At 34.3% G+C, this 22,606-nt stretch overlaps 2 protein-coding genes and 1 long non-coding RNA gene across 9 annotated transcripts in view; 2 read left to right on the top strand and 1 right to left on the bottom strand.

Moving 5' to 3' along the window:
• Window positions 1–930: 930 nt before the first annotated feature.
• LOC123314719 lies at window positions 931–2,165 on the top strand. The gene is made up of 3 exons (XM_044900033.1): window positions 931–1,091; window positions 1,471–1,588; window positions 1,877–2,165. The coding sequence occupies exons 1-3, from the start codon at window positions 985–987 to the stop codon at window positions 2,009–2,011; spliced, it is 360 nt and encodes a 119-aa protein (XP_044755968.1). The 5' UTR covers window positions 931–984; the 3' UTR covers window positions 2,012–2,165.
• A 3,610-nt stretch (window positions 2,166–5,775) lies between these two features.
• LOC123320800 (serine/threonine-protein kinase MARK2-like) overlaps window positions 5,776–22,606 on the bottom strand; it is a 66,719-nt gene continuing 49,888 nt past the window's right edge. For 3 of the 7 annotated variants that reach the window (XM_044908276.1, XM_044908233.1, XM_044908245.1), the window contains 7 exons: window positions 22,045–22,218; window positions 21,775–21,919; window positions 19,211–19,324; window positions 17,304–17,489; window positions 10,202–10,261; window positions 8,433–8,701; window positions 5,776–6,316 (listed from right to left, as the gene is read on the bottom strand). In XM_044908276.1, coding sequence (XP_044764211.1) covers window positions 6,258–6,316; window positions 8,433–8,701; window positions 10,202–10,261; window positions 17,304–17,489; window positions 19,211–19,324; window positions 21,775–21,919; window positions 22,045–22,218 — 1,007 coding nt within the window. In that variant the 3' untranslated portion in view covers window positions 5,776–6,257. Of the gene's footprint in view, window positions 6,317–8,432; window positions 8,702–9,256; window positions 9,783–10,201; window positions 10,262–13,130; window positions 13,896–17,303; window positions 17,490–19,210; window positions 19,325–21,774; window positions 21,920–22,044; window positions 22,219–22,606 lie in introns of those variants that run through there. The other 4 variants (XM_044908238.1, XM_044908254.1, XM_044908261.1 and 1 more) reach the window with 4 other exon arrangements.
• Window positions 10,293–11,853, top strand: LOC123320936. Its single transcript, XR_006538828.1, has 2 exons — window positions 10,293–11,261; window positions 11,564–11,853. It is a non-coding gene; the product is annotated as an uncharacterized LOC123320936 (long non-coding RNA).

The raw sequence follows: 22,606 nt of genomic DNA on the forward strand, positions 1-22,606 counted from the left end.
TTTCCATTTATTTGATGAATCTTTTTCGAACATAAGATATCACCCACGTCTTTCAGTTTTCCCATTATGACCATTACCTACGTACCATAAAAATACTAAAAATCAAAGAACCCAACCCTGAAACAAACTGAATTGGAAGCTATCTACTGAATATTTGAACGTTTTGTAAAATATAAGTATTCTTCATATTTTCACGTATATAGCGTCGTTTTCGAGTAATTTGACGTTCAAAAATAAAAAAATTGGTGCTTTGACCGAAAGCAACTTTTTTAAAAAAATTCACAGATGTGTAGTGTCACAGATTTAGCTTGTTATTTTGAAGAGAATTTTGTTTTTCGAGGGGTGGCACAGCTCATTATGATAACTTAAAATGGCTTTATCTTTATATCGGGCCCGAATCGGAAGAAATGGTAAGTGTTTCTTTTGACCTCAAGAATCTATTTGTACTCAAAGACTCAACCTGTATATTGTGATCATCTTCATCAATATCAATATCCCTCTGAAATTTTTTATTTTTAATTTCGAACAACAAACGAATTCGTGGAGGAATGAACAGAGATCATCGATTATAATCTTACGATTTTATATGGCAAATGAAAATTTTCGAAGGCTCTAGAAAGGGTGAAACCCTTAGGCATATTGCTGAGGATGACCACAATATAATTTCAATTCTTTAACAGCCTTTTAGTGACTATAATTAATTGTATGAAAGGAATATTTTGTAATTTCTTCGATACATTCAAGACCAATACAAATCAAGCTCTTATTATCATTCCATTTTTGTGCTTTCATTTCTGGCATTATATCACATATTTTTTTTAAGTGGTAGGTACATCGAATTGATGAATACGGTCCTGGACACAAACAAAACCTTTTTTATTGACAAGATTAAGTACCGAAATATCCACATCTGACCTCGTCTCAGTTTTTAATAAAACGAGGAAAATCAATTTTTCGTGTAGTTTGTCTTTTATCTCCTACAAAATGAAGCATATCCTCTTCGTTGCCATTGTTGTTTTGCTCAATACCGAGCTCGGCCTGGGCGCAAATATGCCACATGACTATCTTGACTGTCCAGATCCAACAAAAGCGTAAGTTCAAAATTCGAAGAATTTTTCCACATCAGAAGTGTATCTTATTCTTCGTTTCCTTCAAACTTGTATGAAAGCGATGTTTTTTTCAACCAATATCTTCTTATCTTTATATTTCGTTACATCAGTTTACATCGCGCTTTTCCCTTTCCTTTCTGTTTCACTTGAACAACATATTTTCGATAACTTATCTCCAAATACACAGAAATTTCTGTAACCCGAAAATGCCAAAGCATGCAAATAAGTGGAAATATTGTGATCTTACAAGAATTTTCATTTCTTCACTCAAATGGAAAAATGAATATCTACATAAACATATATAGCTGGAAGAAATGCAAGAAAAAGTAATAATATGATATAAAGAGAAAGGAATTTTCAGAGCAACTATGATATTCGAGAAACAAGTGCAGAGAGCAGGAAGGTGGTTCAGGTTTATTGAGGAAACCATTTCTTTTCCAGAAGTTGGAATTAACAAGGATCCTATCACCTGTATTATGGTAAGTAATATCTCTTATATAATATATTGGTTTTATACAACTTTTACCAAAAAACCCGAGCATACCCCCAGCCACATAATTAATTTTTCTAAAAGTTTCTTCCTTCCAAAGCTCAAAGAAATCCTTTCAATAAGCTTACGAATAAAGAGAGTGAAAATTCATTTTGCGACTTATCTGAGTAAGCCTATTGCTATACTGATTTAAATGAAGAATGCATCTCACACTTGACAAAGACTAAAGACTCTACATTTGTTAAAACTCTCACGTATTTTTTGTAATTCTTTTTAGGTCAAAGACTTGGCTAAAGATGGACAGGGAGGATACGCAACAGTTGATGGAAACGTTGGAGGAAACAGCGTCAAAATATATCTTCGTTCACAACTAGGACAGGGTTTACATTTCAGTGTAGCTGTGTATACATAGTAGGACGCATTTTTTTCCTGGGTTTCTTGCTTCCATCAAGATACTTTCTTCGAAATACTCTTAGCTGATTTTATGTTCCTTAGTATAAAGATGAACCCAGGCCAATAAAGCTTTATTGTTACTTTTTTTTTATAAAGTTAAAGTTTTAATATTTGATTTTAGTTTCAATACATCTTTTCTTCTGATTTTGAACTCCGATACTTATCAAGGAAAAATAGTAAAAATAAATCCTCAATGTCAACTTATCTCAATAGCACTCGCTCATCGTTTTTCATTGTTACTAGAGACGTTCACGTTTATAGACGTCCCAATTATTCTCATTAATAGGAACTTCCAAGATAAACACAAAACTTATCTGGATCAGTTCGTTGTTATGCAACTGACATTATTATAATACACGTGTATTTCAACTAGAAATATTTGCTAGATAGCGTCTACGTCTTCTTGGGTTTCATTGAACATGCCCAAGTTTTGTGTGAACTGAAAATCAGCAAAAGTCATGAACTGGAGAGGGCAGATGTACCCAGCTATCTTGAAAATTATTCGTTTTACGATTTGAAGTTAAAAACGAAACGGAATAAAACAGAAGTATTATGAAATTATTCCTGAGCACTGATTGAAAAATCAGCTGATTTAGGGGGTTGGGAAATCGTTTTCTGTGAGCGAATCTTTATCATGACATAAAATATAAAATATAAGATAAAATTCTCAAATTCATTACTAGAAGATTTGCTCTTTCAGAATATGTATCACATTTAGATCTGCAATTATTTTCCTGGAACAAAAACTACTCGAAAATTGTTGTTCGAAGTGTGGCGGCGTAGTTGTACCCATGGTAGAGGAATACTTCATCTCACCATGCTGGTACCAAGGGTAGCCAAACGATGGCATCACTGCGCACGACGGTTGCGATCACAGGGTAGATTATACGTCTATTGCGGTGCAGCATACGCCAAACGATGGCGCCACCGGCGACGCAACACTCTATACCCTCGACGTAACCGGCGTTTATAGCAGGCACAAACTACGCTGCTTCGGCGATTGTCGTAGGTAGCTGCTAGGGTTCATTAACCTACCTGATGAGTCCGACCCTAGCAGTGGGACGAAACAATCACCCCAAGAGCACGCATTTCCCCAAATAGCGTGAACTCACCCCAGCACATACCGCCAAAGAAGATTCCCAATAAGATGGGGGTCAGTTCATACTTCCTCAAGACCGAAAGGTTTCGCCGAAATGGATGAAATTCTCAGAATTATTACTAGAAGAGTTGCTCTTTCAGAATGTGTATCGCATTTAGATCTGCGATAATTTTCCTTGAATAAAAACTACTCGAATGTTGTGCTTCGAAAAATTCCCTTTAATATGGGGTAAGTTGAAACTTCCTCAAGACCGAATGTTTGTTCCGAAATGGATGAAATTCTTAGATTTATTACTAGAGGAGTTCCTTCTTCAGAATATGTATCATGTTTAGATCTACGATAATTTTCCTGGAAGATAAGACTCGAAAGTTGACCTTCGAATAATTCCCAAAAAGATGGGGTCAGTTGTAACTTTCCACTAATGGACTTTTCAGGAAAATCGAGTCCTAGACTCCTTTCAATGTTTTCTCCTATCTAATCCGGAAGAACCAGAAACAGCCAAAATCAAGCAATTTAGGATACTCTGTACATTATTTCACATTGGTACTATTGGTAGTTGCAGAGACTACTTGCTACAAACTCACAAACTTAACCTCTTTATTATACACTGCGCAAAAAAATTAACGCACATTCTGAAAATCTCAATTTTAATGAAAGTTAACTCTACATTGACTTTATAACTTATTTTTATGTTCTCTCGGGAAGGTTTTGAACGAAACAAGACACATTAAATGGAAGAAAAATTCAGGATTCCACCGAATCTTATGTGAAAGAAGAGAAATTAACGATTTTCAAAATACTGAAATGCTGATAAGTGATTTAATACTTGGTATTTCCACCCCTTGCGTTAATTACAGCTCGGCAACGACGTTTCATACTCAAAATGAGTTATCTTAAAATGTTCTGATCTGATTTCTCCGAGTTGGATTCCTAAGTCATTAAGAGTAGCTGGATGATTTTCTGAACTTCTCAGCCTTCTATTGAAGTTGTCCCAAACCTGCTCAACCGGATTGAGATCTGGACTTCTTGCTGGCCATTTCATTCGAGAGACTTCAGCCTCTTCAAGGTACTCCTGAACGATGCGAGCACGATGGGGTCTGGCATTATGGTCCATAAAAATGAAATTTTCACCAATGTATGGGGCAAATGGCACTACATGCTCTTCAAGAATGTTCCTTATATACTTATCAGCATTCATAGCTCCATTATCAACGACCACTAGGTCTGTGCGAGCAGTCAAAGATATTCCACCCCATACCATAATCGATCCTCCCCCGAAACCAGTTGTATTCAGGAAATTGCACTGAGCATATCTTTCATGTGGACGTCTGTATACAAGGGAACGTCGACCACAATGGTACAGGCAGAATCTAGACTCATCTGTGAAGAGAACTCTTTTCCAATCGGCCTCTTCCCAATGGATATGCTCTCTTGCCGCGACACGAGGCCTTAAATCATATTCTCTGAGGCGATTTCTTATTATCTGAGTGCTAATTTGCACCTCATGAGTTTGCTCAAGCTGAATTTGAAGGAGGCGAGCTGTTGCAAACCGTTGTCTCAACGAAGAAACTCTCAAGTAACGTTCTTGAATGGCAGTTGTTACCCGTGGTCTACCCTGTCCTGGTCTTCGGACATTCATACCTGTCTCCCTGAATCGCTGCAACATTCTGGACACACTTGTATGGGAAACTCCAAACCTTTCTGCAATTCTTGTGTATGTCCACCCTTCTTCTCGCAAAACTACCGCTTGGGCACATTCCTCTTGGGTCAAATTGCGTGTTTCGCGTTGCATAGCGATCGAGTGTAGAAAATCAAACGAAAGAAAAACTATTGATCACTAGAAATGATCGAGAACAACTGATTTTAGAATGTTTAGAATGGAGCCAATACATTCAAAATCTGATAAAATCATATTTTTTTATTCCTGCTGGGAAAAAACATCCGTATTGAAGAAAACCGTTGAAAGTGGATAACATATGCATGCATAATTCTGATAAAAATAATTATCATTGAGAACACCTTTAGTTAAGTTCAGTTTAGAATAAATTTGAGATTTCCATAATGTGCGTTAATTTTTTTGCGCAGTGTATTTGTTATCGGATAACAAAAATTACCTACCTACATTGGTTTTGACGCATCTTTAGTCAACACATGTATGTTTTTTTAATTCCAGTATGTTCAGGAGAAGAACTCAATATACTTACCAAATTTCTACACTGTCATTCTTTCATCGTATGAACGGATCCCTGAAAACTTTCATAAACAAACCAACTTGAGGGTTTTCATACTTAATTGGTCTTGAACATGGCGAAACCTTCATCTTGCATCAGATAGAGCAGATAATGGGTTATGCAGGTTTTCAAAGAATAACATTAAAAAACTGTAAATAAAATATTTATTCACACTAAATTATGCATTCTCATTTTGATGGAAAAAGCAGAACACTCAATATCCTTATTCTTATCATCTAAACAATTTTATACAACAGAATTTCTTTTCAACTTCATGATTCCAAATGAACATAATAGAGCCTTCACAGCATTGTTTGTAATGAATGTGGGAAGTATTGTCAGTTTAGATTACAAAATTCGTGGAATATTTGTGAAAGAATAAAAAGGCGAACCAATAACTTATTGTTTATTTTTTACAATTACTATAAAGTATTATTTATAAATCTGAAATGAATCGACTTATTAAAATGAAATTTGCTCCTAATTTATAGTTGAATTAGAACACTAATGAAGTATCACACTTGGGAAGTGTCAGTGATTTTCACCATAAGTTACGTTTTTCTGATTTCAACGATGCGCCAAAATTCAAAATACGAGATCGCAGTTTTTCGCTTGAACTTTCGACAACTAACCTCAATTTCACATATTGTACACTGAAAACACTTTTTGGTTTATTAGAGATATTGACTTGAATTTTGTTACATTGAGAACTGAATTTTAGCAATCTCAGGAATTTGTCGGTATTCTATTTATTGCACTCCATGTTGTTATTCAGCCTCTTGAAAACTGGAGCCGGGTTTGAGTCTTGATCATCACTACGAGTGCTGAGGGGATGGTTCGTTTGTGGAAATCTCGCTGGGTTCGTTCATGAGCAGTCACAGTTTCAGTTCATTGGCTATCTTGCTTGCAATATTCTTAAAACCAATACTTGTACCTGCGGAATTCGAATATTCAGTTGATGTTCATGCATTACTTTCATGGGGACAGGTTCATTTTTGATTGCATAAAATTCAAACCGCATTGCGTTTTGTTCGCATACCTAAATTAATCAAAAAACTATAACAGAATGTGGGGGTATTTGAAATATACCATGAACTGTAATACGAAGTGTGAATGGAATCTGGAGAAATTATTTTTGCCTTAGATATACAGGGTGTAAATGAATAATTGCGAAAAAATATTTTTTTTGAGTCCTACTTATACAAGGTGTGTCTATTTTAAGAGAAGATTCTTGAGGTTGAATAATTTTTTTTCCTTTACCATTTTTTCCGAATTAGCTCGGTTTAAAAGATATAGGCAGATGAACATAAAATTTTTTATTTTTACTCCTCACAAACAGTTTTATTGAATGAAGTGAATTTCGGAACATAGTTTTTCATTTACTTAATGAATCTATTTTGAACACAAGATATCATCATCCACGTTTTCCAGTTTTCTCATTATGATCAGTACTTTCCATAAGAATACCAAAAATTCAAAGAATCCAACTCTTGAAATTAAGTTGGACGCTATCTAATGAATATATGAACGTTTTGTAAAATAAAAGTATTTCTCATATTTTCTCGTACAATGCGCCGTTTTCGAGTTATTCGATGTTCAAAAATGAAAAATATCCAGAAAATTTGAAAAATTGGGTACTTGGGCTAAGTACAACTCTTTTCAAAAGATCCACAGATGTGTAGTGTCACAGATCGTCGTTTTCGAGTAATTCGATGTTAATTAGAAAAATTGGGTACTCTGACCAACAGCAACTCTTTTAAAATATCCACAGACGTGTAGTTACAGGGTGACTCAGCTCATTATGAAATCTTAAAATGGCTGTATCTTTTTATCAGAGCTGAATCGGAAAAAATGGTATAGGAAAAAAGTGTTTTGACCTCAATAATCTACTGTTGAAATATTTGTACGAGTGTGAGACTCACCCTGTATACAGCCTCTTAAAAAGGCACCAGAAAAGCATTTTTTTCATAGAATCCAGAATGCTGACAGAAATGCCATTGAGCATTCAATGGGAACGAGAAGGCAATCAAATGAATTTGGTGGTGTTCCCTTATAATGTCAGCATGATATCCGACTATTCAGATAATTCCAGCCTGCACAGGGTGGGCAATGCAATGAATTCTCCTCTATCTAGCTAGGGAGAGTGCCCACTAAAGTAGCGTAACACTGACATGGCACATACATGACTAAGGCGATGCAAAATAATAATTGAAACTTCACTCAGATGTGCGATATCTGAAAATTATGAATCGCCTTTGACATGTATGTGCCATGTCAGTGCTTACGCTACTTTGGTGGGCGCTACCACTTAGGTTGAAAAAGTTGTAGTACAGGTATCACTAATTTTGCCCCCCCTGTACAACTCACGATACGTAACTGTTAATGTTACGTTAAGAAATTACACGAGAACTTATTTGTTTCAAATGAATCGAGCTATTAAAAATACATTTTTCAATGGTAGAATATGAATAAGGAAAAAATTTTTTGCGAAATAAATTTTTGCCCTTTGGAGAACACCAACAAAATTGTTTTATTGTCTTTTCGCTTCCGTAGAATGTTCGCTCAATTTCATTATGGCAGTTTTCTGGTTTCTAATAAAAAATAGGTTCTCAGGTGCCATCTTCAAAAAGCTGCAAATAACCAGACAAAGACCCACACTATTTTTTGACAAAGAATCAACTCTTAAATTTTTACGCAACCATTTATTGACATTATTTACATGATGTATTTTTGACCAGTTCACCCTGTACAGAAATCAGGAATTGGCACGATTTCCGATATTAGTTCACAGAGCCGGAAAAGATGAGAAATGAAGAACATAAAAATTAATTTTGTTAGAACAATAAAACATTAATAAAATTCTGAAAATGGAACAAAATCAAATTCTGTATTGATAAATTATTGTTAACCCTCATTGATCTTGAGTCAATGGCCATAGCTGTTGAGACACGTTAATTTAAATAAATAAATTCTGACTTAATTGTGGAACAAGTTATGCAAACAATGCCGCGTGTTGATTTGTAGAAAACTTTTCCTGTAGTGGGAATTACCTGAAATTCTTTTGAAGCGTACGCCGTTAAGAGAAAGTCTAGGCAGCTTGCACACCTCGATTTCCCACTGCACCAAACTGTCAGTATTGGGATCACCATGAACACATAATAATAGAAAACGTTCACGTTGATCGTAATCACAATTGTTGGCGTCCAGGACTTTTCTGATCTCCTGCATTATTTCAGAAGGATCCCTACTAGATGTGGTCTTCATAGACCATGTGAAACGAAGAGAACGAGGTTTTACATGATCTTCGTTTTGAGTGCTCCTGAAATAGAAAATTACACTCAACACATTTCCAGAGGAAAGTTAAACAGTTCCTGTCTAAACCAGTCAAATGTGTTCGAGTAACGTCTAGAGAAACAATTTTAAAAGTTTTAAGTGTTTTGTGAATTGACGAAAACACAAGATAGTCTGTTAGTTGTTATGTGTCGATGTTGTTTCATAACAGATTCACACCATATCCACAATTCTTGACTACCAGTGAAACAGACCAAATTCTCCATAATGTTATTTTTTTTAGAAAACATAGAGATTTACGTTTAGACATTGATTCTTTTGTTGCTCATGGCAGCAAGAAGCCTTTATTTATTTCATCGTACTCAGGACTAAAGCAGCGTATCTGTCACAAAAGCAAAATTGTGCGAACTCTTCAATTCTACACATCTGTCCAAGCAGCGAACTAAGATGATACCAGTGACTCAAGCCGCATTTGATTTGAAAAACTCCACATGAAGAACATGCAGAAATCCTTCATCACCTGATAAGGTGAAAGTATTGATAGTTATTTCCTCATGATACAAAAGAAATAAAAACTGGCATATAAAATGTATCAATAATATACTTTATTCAAGCTAATAATAATTTAGAAGGTTTACAACAGAGATCACAGCACTGTAAAGTTAACAACAGCCTCCACTGAGGATCATATTGATATTTTTCATGAACATTAGGAGTACACTTATAATATAGCGTTGATATAAAGATCGGAAATCGAAATAAAAAAAATTAACTTACAACACTTACATTAAGAAAATTTCAAAGATTTTATGAACTTTTCAATTAATCTTCGGTTCTAATAATTTAATCAACGAAAATATTCCTCCAACAAATGTGAACATATATTTCATTCCTATTTAGCCTGTTACTGAATACCAAATATGTATTTTGTTTTTCAATTCAAATATGTGATGGTTGTCATAAGAAACTTATTCCTTAAAATTTTCTTGAATGTTCTTTGTCCTTAGTTAATAATCTTCTGTCTGAATTTAAACTCAAATTATTCGTTTTCACGGATATCTTCTGGTATATGGTCGTCTCTTAACCTTAGGTGTCGGAGTCTTCGTATTCTACAAAACATGTACACTGTTACAACTGTTGGTTGTTCTGCTTCTTAATTTAAAGAAATGAAGCGAATTATGATGTAGCATAATGCCATCGCATATTTACAATATTGCTCAGCTACCTTGTCCTTATTATATAAAAAATGTATGTTCAATTATCATTCCAAGATACTGCTCCTTATGTTTGGGTGAAATAAAACATAGATTTTGGAATTATTAGCCAACATAGACCCGATCCATATCATTCAACCAGACACAATACGTTGTTTATACGAACAAAATTAAAAATATTTTACTACATTTAACACAGCTATCAATCTTTTTATCACAGAACATCAAAAACTACGAGAACAAGAAACAAATCACCCACAATAAAGAAAGCCAATACCACGTCCATAACCCACCTAAAGTAAAAATTTACTCACCCAACGGTATTAGGTAAAGGTGAAACGCCATGTTTAGCTTGTTGGCCTGGTTCTAATGCTCTGGAATTAGAAATATTCAACTTTATTCCGATATTGCGTAGTTATAATTGCTTCTTGTTATAATCTCTTTATTTTCAATATAACTTTTTTCCGCATTCTTTGCTTTTATTTACACTTATTTTTTATTTTCTTTTGGCTTATTTGGATGCATATCTTGTTTTTTTATACTTCTGTAGAAGGTTTTTAGGAAGAGAGCTATTTTATCTTTGCACGTTTATAATTATCCTCTTAAATGCTCGGGACAATTTCGAAGAAATTTTGGGAGTGGATCAGAAGCCCCAAATTGTTTAGATTCACGAGTCTGGTAGGTGGCATTGCAGCTGAGTAGTATAATTTTTTTAACGCAGCTTCCTAGTTTAATGTTTCTTGAAACTGTGAGTTAGAGTCTACATTCACTCACTCATTCTCAAGAAACAGGACCAGAGTTTTTCACCAAGAATAATCCTTTGAATTTCAGGAAATATTCAAGCAGGTAAATTATACCCTTTATTACTCCAAGATTTTCACATGAGCATGAAATTTTCAATTCAAGTACGATTAAAACCTAAAGATTACATTTCGAGTACTGCATTGATAAAGAAAATAATGAGAATTTATCGTTTTCGTTTTTAATTCGATTCATATTCGAAGCAGAATCACGATATAGAAGATAACATTAAATTTATCCCCTGATTATTGTGAATAATCTTAACCTTCACTAATAATCAATAATTATCTTATCTCAATTCAATTATTGTCGATCTAATATTTGGAACAAATGCTCTTTGATCAATTTTTCATACATTAGCTGCTGTGTATAGGTGAGTATCCACAATTTATATTTCACTAATTTTTGATGATTTTTCAGGATAATATCCGTACCTACATAAAAATATCCATCATGATGAATACAAAATTGTCTTGAGAAACCTAAAACAAGGAATCCAGTAACAATCTGCAAGGGTGATGTAGAAATTACTAAAGAACGATAATTTCAGAAGATGTAATAGATATTGTGGAGGTAAGATGGATAAACTTGAATTTATTCATTATTCTGAACTATTAAATAGGACTTTTGATGCAGTACATCATTTAAGATGTCTGGGAATTTTTCAACTACTATAAAATATTCCACTAATTTAAAATAAAGAAGTTTTTTTTTTCCTCCCTTAATACAAGAGATGAGAAAATTGAATAGTACTGTATTTTCGAAAATAAAGAAGTTATGGCACATTTTCGAAATCAATAAAATATCAAAATTTGGTTATATCTTCAAGATAAATGGAGATATCGTGAAACGGTTTCCACTAATGGACTTTTCAGGAAAATCGAGAACAGGACTCCTTTCAACGTTTTCTATCTATCTAGTCTAGAAGTACCGAAACAGCCAACATCAAGCAATTTGGAACACCCTGTACAGAAGGTATTGTATGGTTGCCCTAAGTCTAAAAACCTGACTGGGAGCAAATTTTTTGGCCAACTCGTCTACCTTGCAGCTGAACATGTTGACATGTGAGCTGTCAATATAATAGGTACTCCACCTCAACCTGCAGAAACTTTGGTATTAAGCATTCTGTAGTAATGAAGAATTTAAATACAATAATTTTTTTTTTTGTCGATGAATTAGGTAGCTAATTCAACTAGTCTTGTTGGAACCCAGTTTATTGAATACTTATAGAGCCGGTTTCACCAAACTTTGATTGCGCGTTCAACGAATTGACAGAAACTCGATTTCCAAAACGAAACCTCTTCATTTCTGAATATATTGAAGAAGTCGCATTAAGAATCTGGGCATATGGAGGTTCTGAACCAGATGGACCCAAAACGTTTGGCAAAACCCTTTGCCGAAATGCCGACTATGCTCGATATCTAAATACGTGACTTGCAAAGTGCCCTAGACTACGTGAATCAACAAGACAATAGCTTAAATAATGGTTGTTCATGAGTTTTTGAAAACACATAAAAGAGGTGAGAATGCCACAATACGATGGTGTTGCGGCATTCCTTGGTCAATCAAGTGACTCTTATGGTTTCCTCGGCACTGTGGAATTGGAGTAACTAAGAAGGCTGATGAATTTTCGAAAAGCGTATCCAAAGTTAAACTCGTTGGACCCGAATCTTTTTGTGGTCTTGGCAAACACCCCTTCAGGACTGCTATCCAGCAATGGGTGCTGCAAAACAAAAAAACAACTTGGTCCAAAAACCTTTCGCATCGAGTGGGCGGGTCAGCAGATGAAAATTGCAAGATCTGTGAGTCGGAGAACGAAAGTGCGTAACATCAAGACAGCTCTTGATCCTCACGAAGTGACAGCGAAAGCTCCTAGGGATATTTATGAGGGCGATTGATGATTAAAGTAGAGTAAAATAATCACAAATCAATCTGGTCGCAGTTCTGAGAGACTGATCTCAAGCTAACCAATCCCAACAAGGGATAGTAATAATGATATTGATGAGGCTGCAGTTGGTAGTACTGCTCCTCTTAATTAAAAATGGCTAGTACGGTCTTCTATTGTTTCCTTATACTCCCTGTACCACAACTATGAAAGTATTTGTTGCAGTAAGATAACCCCAAACCTTATTTTCCAAGAGTCTGTATCATTAAACATGGATGTAACAAACCAACAAACTTATTCTTCAAGTATATTCCTTTCATCCTCAATTCATCCCTTAAAATGAGAAAAGGAGCAAGAGATCAACGAATATTTTTTCACTTTTGATGAAAGTTTTCAATTATACATGACTCTGGTATCTCCCAATACATACAATGAGAAAGTTATGAAGCAGGAATTGAATATTACCACACTTACACGAAGAAATTCATGACAAAGTTTCACTGTTCCTATCTAGTACTAGAGGTTTCTAGGAAGGTATAGGCATACAAAACAAGAAATAAATTTATACACATATAATTTAAGGTAAACAATATATAATTTACTAAAAAAGAGAATGATTATATATCAAATATATAAACAAACTTCAATCAATTTTCATACAAAATTTTCTAATAGCGTTTGTGCATTTCTTCACGACATTTAAATGTGTTCGGATAATCGTCAAATATTATATGCATGGTATCAATTTACCGATAATAAATTTAATTCAATTTCTTTCCGAAATGCTAATATAAGAAACGGCCGATCAATAAAAAGGCACTGCCATGTCTTTTTTCTGAAACAACCTTCAAATCACAGACTATAGTATTAACGATATTCACAAAATATCGAATATTCAAAATTGATATTTAAAGACGATATATACACACAACAAAAACAGAATTGTTATGATAAATTGAATAAATTTAAAAAGCCTGAAACTGATAGGTCAAGTGAGGTCATTCGGTCAAACTGACTTTTTCGATTCAAATATTGATGTGGTGGTAATGTAAATCCAATCGTTTAATTTCGGTTCAACTTGAAACTTCACGAACTTACCGAAATGTTCGAAAAAAATGAGCAGACTTATAACCTCAACTTAATCATCAGTCTCTTCTTTATTGAAAATGAAACTAGACAGTCTTCCATTCATTGAGTATCAGATGAGGGAGGTCTTCGGGAAGGAGAGGTCCGTTTGGTGACAGCAAGGTCGATAACTTTGGCAGCAAATAAGCGGGACACATCAGATTGCGGTGGTTGGTCCCTCTGACACTGGCTAAGCCCTGAACCAGAAATAATTTTGATGAACATAAGATAGATGCCATACAAAGGGACTAACCACACGCAAAAATAATGTTTTTGCAATTGTTACAATCGAAGTTTGCTGACAATTAATTTATATATATTTTTCCCTTTTATCAAGAGTTTTTTGTCTTTTCTGTGATAATTTGGAAGAATCATTTTCGAAAGATTTCTAGAGATCATGCCAATAAAGACCCAATAAACGCGTACCTAAATGTAAAGATCAAAGAGCCTCCACAATAAAAAATAAAAAATTCATACTGAGTATCGTGAAGGTTCCAAAATACAATGTTGTAACAATGCAAAAAACCTTATTCATGAAGATGGATAAATCAGAAAAAGCAAGATAGGAAACTATTTTTAAATGCGAATTATTTTGCCTGTTAATGCTAACCAGTTAACCTTGCAAGAATGTTATTTAGGTATATTTCTATGCAGGGTGAGTGTTTGACTCATACAAATATTTTAAGAGATTTTTGAGGTCGGAAGAAACACATTTTTCCTATACTATTTCTTCCGATTCGGCCCTGATAAAAAGATATAGCCATTTTTAGTTTTCATAATTAACAATGCCACCCCTGGAAAAAAAATTTCCTTCAGAATAACAATCTGTGAATCTTTTAAACAGAGTTGCATTCAGCCAAAGCATCAAATTTCTCGAAGTCCACAGATAGTTTTTATTTTTGAATTTCTCGAAAACAGCGCATTATACGAGAAAATATGAAGAATACTTTAATTTTACAAAACGTTCAAATATTCATAAAATAGCGTCCAACTTAGTTTCAAGAGTTGGGTTTCTTGAGTTTATGGTATTTTTATGGTACGTAATGGTCATAATGAGAAAACTTGAAGACTTGGGTGATATTTTGTGTTCGAAAAAGATTCATCAAATAAATGAAAAACTATATTCAGAAATTAATTTCATTCCATAAAACCGTTTGTGGGATAGAACTAAAAATAACATTTTTATGGTTTTCAACAGCCTGTAACTTTTAAAAGTTAAATGGTATAGGAAAAAAGTGTTTCTTTTGAGCTCAAAAATCCACTGTTAAAATATTCGTGAGAGTCGAAAACACACCCTGTATATGTATTATAATTATACAGGATGACTTGTACATATATTTTAACAGAAGATTCTTGATGTCAAAAGAAACACTTCCACCCTTCAAGATTTTTTCCGAATCGTCTCGGTTGAAAAGATATAGATTGTTGAAAATCCATAAAAATGTTTTTACTCTCACAAACGATTTCATGGAATGGAATATAGTTTTTCATTGATGAGATGAACCTTCTCCAAACACAAATTCCACTCATAATTTCCAGTTTCTTCATTATACAAATAAATAATAAAAATACCTACAAGAAATTCAAAGAACCAACTCTTGAAAGTAAGTTGACCCAATAAATATTTGACCATTTTGGAATAAAAGTTTTTTTCTTATTTTGACATATGAAGTGACACTTTTCAAAACTCCATTGACGTTTTGAAAGGTTTTACTTTTAGTAACCAGTTAGTAAAAGTTAAATAGCCACATCCTATTCAATATTAGGAAAAAAATTGTGTGCAACACGTTGAGGAATACTGTTTTTCGTATTTCGCGAAATATATGCTCTTTAATTCAAGAATGGAAAATTTCCGTGAATTTCGAAAAATTGGGTACTTCGGCTGGATGCGAATCTGTTCAAAAGATCCACAGAATAACCTTGAAACATATGTAGCTCATTATGACAACTTAAAATGGCTAAATCTTTATTCTAAGCTGAATCGGAGAAAATGGCAGAGAAAAACTTTTTCTTTTGACCTCAAGAATGCTCTGTTGAAATATATTCAAAAGTCGAAGACTCACCCTGTATATTTCATTTCCTAAGTATCAAGCTGATGAAATACTCAGCGCACAATCAAATCACAACCTAATTGTTATTGTTTATTTATGTTGACAACTGGTACCTATTGACATCCATCCTTATATTTGAACAAACTATCATTTTCATTTAGGCCATTCAATTGATAATTGAATGTTCGAGGGATTGATGAAAACTTTTGAAATATCGGGAATCAATTTTCAAATTTAGAACTTTGCCTTACCTGTTCAATAAATTCCTGATTTTTTCTCGAATGTAATCCAATAGGTTTATCACAAGCAAAGAATGACCGACTGTAGGGAAAATAATAATTTGCGCAAATTTTATTAGCAACGGCCGCAAAAGGTGCGTGATCAGTCGTTTGGGCAGCGAACAACTCAAAATTTTATTATTTAAGAGTCTTGCTCACGTTTCGAATAGTCCATTTTTTTTTATTCCTGCCAAAAATCGTGCTGTTATTTTGTGATAAATGACAGGGATAAAACGGGAAAATGCATTGATTTATCATTGAAATGGTTGAAATTAACAACAATTTCAAAGGATTATAAATTTGACGATATTGGAGACTTGTGCGAACGTTTCGTAAACAATTGTAGCCGACATCTTCGGAGTAGCTCGATTAACCCTAAATCATCATGCTCAGTTGACACAATCTGAGATCGACATGGGTCTGAAGATGCCTATGCAGTTATAGACGAAACGTTGTAGTTGAAAGTAATGATTCTATTTTGTCATTTTGAGAAAGGATTGACTTCTGGATTCATTGAAACATTAAACTTTATGAAGATTCGACGGCTTTACAAAATGGTAAATTTTGATATTTTTACGAAAGGTGCGGCGCTGTTTATTTCCAGAGAAGAAGGATTCATTTGCTTGTTAATCTGAAGAGATTCCTCCTCAAGTAGATATTAATAATAATCCTTTTTATATTGAAGTAATATTTAATTCTACATAATCATATTTTTTTCAAGAGTAAAGCTGAAATTGAAATCCTTAATGAATAAAAACAAAGCCTTCAATAAGAAAGGAGCGAAAACGTAACAAAATCTTTATTTCAAGAGAAACTTTGTTGAATTATTTAAAAATAAAAAATTAACAAAATTTTTATCGAAGTGATAAGTATTTTGTAGTTTTTATGACTGAAACTCCACATATACTGCACAAATTTTCTGTGACTAAATATTTTTTTCTACTCTCCTGCGTTTTTACGAGAGTGATACCTCAGAAAAAAAGTGCCTTTATCGCACGTGGCAGCATGCGAGTCACTTTCCGCACTTGTCATTAAAATAACTATTTCGTCGCAAATCTTTTATCGAACGACTTCATTACAATAAAGGCGTATTTGGTATATCATGTTGAACCACGAAGGATTTTCACCATTGTGAAAATAAACAATAAATTCACCATTTAGTTGAAATTCTAACCAATAACTTCAAATATTTTGAAGACCGCTGGCGATAAAGTTTAGTTCAAATTATATGAAGTTACTTCGAATAACAATCATGCAGTAATGAAGAGGTAGTTACCTTCGAGTGAAATTTTTGAGGGTGAACTTGGAAAAAAAAGATGTCCTGGAATGAGGACTGTCCCCTGGCGATCCCTGAGTGTACGAAGGTCTGGGTCGTGTTTGCCCCGAGTGGAAAGTACTCCTTGAGGAAGTGTTTCTAGGGAAAGCCTGTTGCCTTGTAGTAGCTGGAGAAGCACTTGTGCGACTGTATGGAGGAAAAGTTGGATTAATTGGGGAATGAAGATGTGCAAGAATTTTCCTATACGATAGTGAACTCATAAAAAATGTACATAACATAGAACGTAAGAGCAAAGAATGTTTAAACAGAGAGTTGAACATCCCAGTATCATAATCAATTCTTAAGTCCCTTCAATTTTGAAGCCTCCTTCCATTCTACTGAATATTAAACTAAAGGAAGCATTAGAATTAAACGGACTTTAAAATATTTATCATGAAATATGAGATTAAGTAAACATACTCAACTGAAATAATTTTTATCAACCTTGAATGATAAACAAATATTGTATATTGAATATGATTTTTATGTAAGAAGTTAAAAAATATGACAGCAATTACAGTTGATCCAAATCAAAGGAAACAACAATTCAAGAAACAGAACAATGAAAAATATTTGGAGTGTACTACAAAAAAGTAAAGAGAATCTGTTAAAAAGACAAGAAATGTGTATTATTCATTCAAATTCATTCTATCGCATTCACAGTAGGCAACAAATCAATCATCGAAATATTTGAAACCGTCTTTGAGCCTCTGTAAACAAATGCACAAAACAACACTCAAGATGAAATGACAAAATGGAGGATTGTTAACAAGTTAAATGAAAAAATGAGGCCTCAAACTCGACGTGAGCATTGAGGACAGTTGTGTCAACTCAGCGAAAAACAGAATTTTGATTTAACCATTCCCGGTTCTTCTTGGGAGTATATACAGGGCGAGTGCTTGACTCGTACCAATATTTCAACAGTAGATTCTTGAGGTCAAAAGAAACAATTTTTTCCCTTACCATTTTTTTCTAATGGAAAAGGTTCAAAAGATACAGGCGGTTGAAAAAAATTGTTATTTTTAGTTCTATCCCACAAACGGTTTTATCGAATGAAATGAATTTCGGAATATAGTTTTTCTTTTATTTTATGAATCTTTTTCTTCCAGTTTTCTCATTATGACCCTTATGTACCATAAAAGTACCAACAATTCAAAGAACCCAACTCTTATACCTGTGAAATTCGAAAAATTTGGTACTTTGGCTGAACAACCTTGTTTAAAATATCCACATATGCGTGTAGTGTCACAGATCAAGGAAGATTTTTGTTTTTCCAGGGGTGACACAGCTCATTTTGAAAACTTAAAATGGTTAAATCTTTTTATCAGGGCCGAATCGGAAAAAATAATATGGGAAAAAAGCGTTTTTTGACCTCAAGAATCTACTGTTGCAATATTTGTACACGTCAAAGACTCACCCTGTATAAACCTCAATTCTAGTATTATCGCTATCATTTCATCAGTAAATGACGCATGATGGTCCAGTCGGACAAAAATATAATTATTTGATCGTTTACGGCTACAATTAAACGCACATGCTTAACCAACAAAAATTCATAAGGTACTTTCTCATTATATCTACCATTAAAACCAATCAGAACTTTAAACCGATTCCCAGTTCAACATCATGCATCATAAAAGTATTCAATTGAGAAGCTGAATTTCAAAGATTAGAAAGGCAAAAAATAAAATGAAATTATCTTAAATAACACACTAACATTTCACTGAAAATAGACGATGAAATAAAGCATGGTATTCAAAAAGCTATACAATATGTATTTGGATGGTAACGCTATTCACAAAATGCTCCCATTTAACATGCGCCCTTCTAAAACAAAAAGATGAGCACTCTAGGCATTCCAGACGTACCTAGAGCGTAAAGTATCAGTAGTAGCTTCGGGGCCACTACTACTAACTGAAGCTGATTTCACATGGCCCTTTCCTGGCCTCAAAGTATCTCCTGAACCAACACTCTCCCCGGTGCTGAACATGCAGTTAGTTTTGAAGAACGAATTATATTTTTACTTATTTTACGACATACATAGGACATTGTTATATACTACAACTACACATCTATAAACACAGACTGAGTAAATATTCACGCACAAAATTCGTATCTTCGGTACTTCCTATTTCGCGGTTTCAACCCCTTATCCTACCTAGTTCTACCACTTCTGGGAGTACGATTTCTGGCTGGTGTGAAAACCCGTTGGAAGCAGAAACCAGAGTGGTGAACAATTGTGTACCCTTTTCCCTTATCCATTTGTGTTTCCTTTCGCTGGAAGTAAGATTTCTAGTTGGTGTGCAAACCCGTTGGAAGCAGAAAACAGAGTAGAGAACCGTTTCCCAACCCCGTGCTTCGTTTTCCCCAACCTGCAATCCCGTAGTTTTGAAACTCCATTGCCCGTTAAGGGTGTCTTGGTTCTGGATAGCGAACGAATCCGTAACACCCGTGGCGCGTTTGTGGTCGGATCCCCCGTTCTCTTTCCATCCATTGTATGGCGCTTTTCACTTGACTGATTTTTTATAATTGTACCTATTGTGTTCCTTATTGCGAGTCAACGAATAAAATTTGTGAACTATGAACTCGAAGCCACCGTTGCAATGTTTCCCTCGAAAGAATAGATGGCGCAAGAAATACCAAACTAATTTAATTTGCTTTATTTCATGTACTTCAGGGTCAATCTTATAAAATTTATTGATTGATGTTTTCGATGTTTAGTAATTTATGAGAGAACATATTAATTACGATTATTTATTGTTTTTTTAGATAATTAATCAATAATCACTTTAAGTCGATAACAATTCACATTAATCACTCTCAGTGTCATTGACAGCAAAATTCAGAAATGAGGTAAAAATTAGAATTCAACAAGTTTAACCATTTCACACCTACAAAAAAGGGGTTGATGAAACAACCTCAGAAACAAAAGGTCTATCCATTTCTGGTACAAAAAGTTAGGGTTGCCATTAAAAAAAATACTCAACAACTTTCCACCCCTCCTAAAGGGTGCATGACTTGAATTATATTCCGAAGGTTGCATAATTTAAAAAAGGACCTGTTGGAGTTATTTTCTTCAAAATAGTCAATACTGAAGATACGAATTTTGAGCGACGCTTTTACTCACTCTGTATGTGGTAACGTTTCAGATATTACAATGGTGTAACTTTGGACTACAAAGGGCGAATTGTTATGAAGTTAAAGCACTACTTAATTGGTATTAATTTAGGTAACTGATATTGCCTTTTCATTGAACAATTAACATTTTATTGACATAAACAAGAACGTTCCATCGTCGAAGAAGAGTAGCAGTAGACCGGTTTTGTTGTTATCTGAGCTTATCAGTATCGCATAACTCAACCAACGATGCCGACCAAACGAGAGCAGAGAAATAGGGAATACTCCTTCTGACGAAAATGATGTATTTTTTATGAAATATCTTTGAAATGTCACATTTTGAGATAACCATTTCAACCGTTTCCCAAAAAAAAAAATTATTTCAAGCACTTAAAAATGAAAAATAAAAATGGGTATTTTAAATTTAAAGCGTTTCATGTGGATTGCACAAGTTGGCAACATCGACTGAAATATGCCTTGACAATAAAGGACAACAAATACATTATCTTGATGAGATAGACAAAGATGGATGTCTATGAAGTCTGCGACGAACGAGGAAGGTCGTAAAATTTTATGGGATTTTTATGGCCGGTTGCAGTTGAGGCTCGACAGTGAGTACACGCCTGTAGATCAACAGCTGGTATTTTATAAACAAGCTGATCGGACATTGTTCTTTTCATTGTCTTGTATGCGCTGTTGCCAAATCGTAAACTCCGCACAGAGCGATTTAAATTTTAAAACCCTTGAAGGATGTTTTTGAATAGTTTCCGCGGTGAATTTGAAAAAATCATGAATAAAACTCATAATTATTCACTTTAAACTTGCATATGCTGTGATAACCCAAATTGAGGAGAATTCCCTATTATGCGAGTTAGTTAAGAACAAGCGTAGGAAAATCCCAGTAAAGTTGAAACCATCTAAACACAGCTGTAACAACAAACGGTAAACCGGAATCATTGTCCCTCATCAGAACAGTGTAGTGATAGATATTTCAACCGGGAGATGGGGCCTTAAGCGAAACATACAGTGGGTTTATTCATTGTGTACTTCGATGCGGCTACTGACTTCAAATAAAAGGTGCTCTGCTTCATGTGGATGAACTTAAATAAGACCGAAACCATTCAATCGCTACTCTCCTTCGAGTCAACACGTTCTCTGGGGTGGATTTAGATTTCTACCAGTACAATTCCTTTCATTATTATCATATTGATGCAATATTTCGGAAAAAATATTGTGTTTTCAGCTTAAGACTTCCATCTTGTTATTGAAATGTTAGACGAATAAATGGATTGAAAAAATCAAATGATTGACTCACCTTGGTACCTCAGCAGCTAAATTGGTTTTTTCAATGCTTTCCGATTTGTTATCATAGCTAATAGTAGAACGTCGACCGACTGTAGTTCCGAGAGATATACCTGTAGTTTTGGATACAGTTCTTCCCTTAGCTGGAGCGGTAATACCTAGAAATAATAGACAAAACATGAACCACCCCGTGTATGTTGAAGTGGAAAATCATTATTCATGCGTATTTGCAGAGGGAACAATTGAATCGATGCAATGAAAAGGAGATGCATGTGGAACTTACTATTATCTGTATTCGTCTTAGGTTGAGCACTGGCAGGTCTAGCATTAATTCTAGCACTATTTTCTTTAATGGTAGCACTATCCACAGTATTTTGTCTTTTAAAACCGGAAGATTGATGGTTATTGGTTTGGGTACTGGGTACTTGGGGTTGGAGTGCTATCCTCAAGTTGTCTCCTATATTTAGAAAGGTTTTGATGAGATAAGCTGTCTAGTCTAAATCTAGCAGAATGAGAAGTTATTGTTGTTAAATCTAGTAATCAGCAAGTCATGTGCGGGAGTATTCAGTCAATCTAAGTATACAGTGTGAGCCGTGAGGGTGATTCGTACAAATATTTTAAAAGTAGATTCTTTTTTCTTTTACCATTTTTTTCGCATCGGCTCGGTTTAAAAGATACAGGCTGTTGATAAACTACAAAAAATGTCAATTTTAGTTCTATCTCACAAAAGGTTTTATCGAATGAAATTAATTCCTTAATTTAGTTTCTCATTTATTTGATTAAACTTTTTTGAACAGAAGATATCACTCACGTCATCCAGTTCAAAGAATCCTACTCAAGAAACT

This window comes from Coccinella septempunctata, chromosome 1 (genome assembly GCF_907165205.1).
Source record: "Coccinella septempunctata chromosome 1, icCocSept1.1, whole genome shotgun sequence".
Classification (NCBI taxonomy): Eukaryota; Metazoa; Arthropoda; class Insecta; order Coleoptera; family Coccinellidae; genus Coccinella; species Coccinella septempunctata.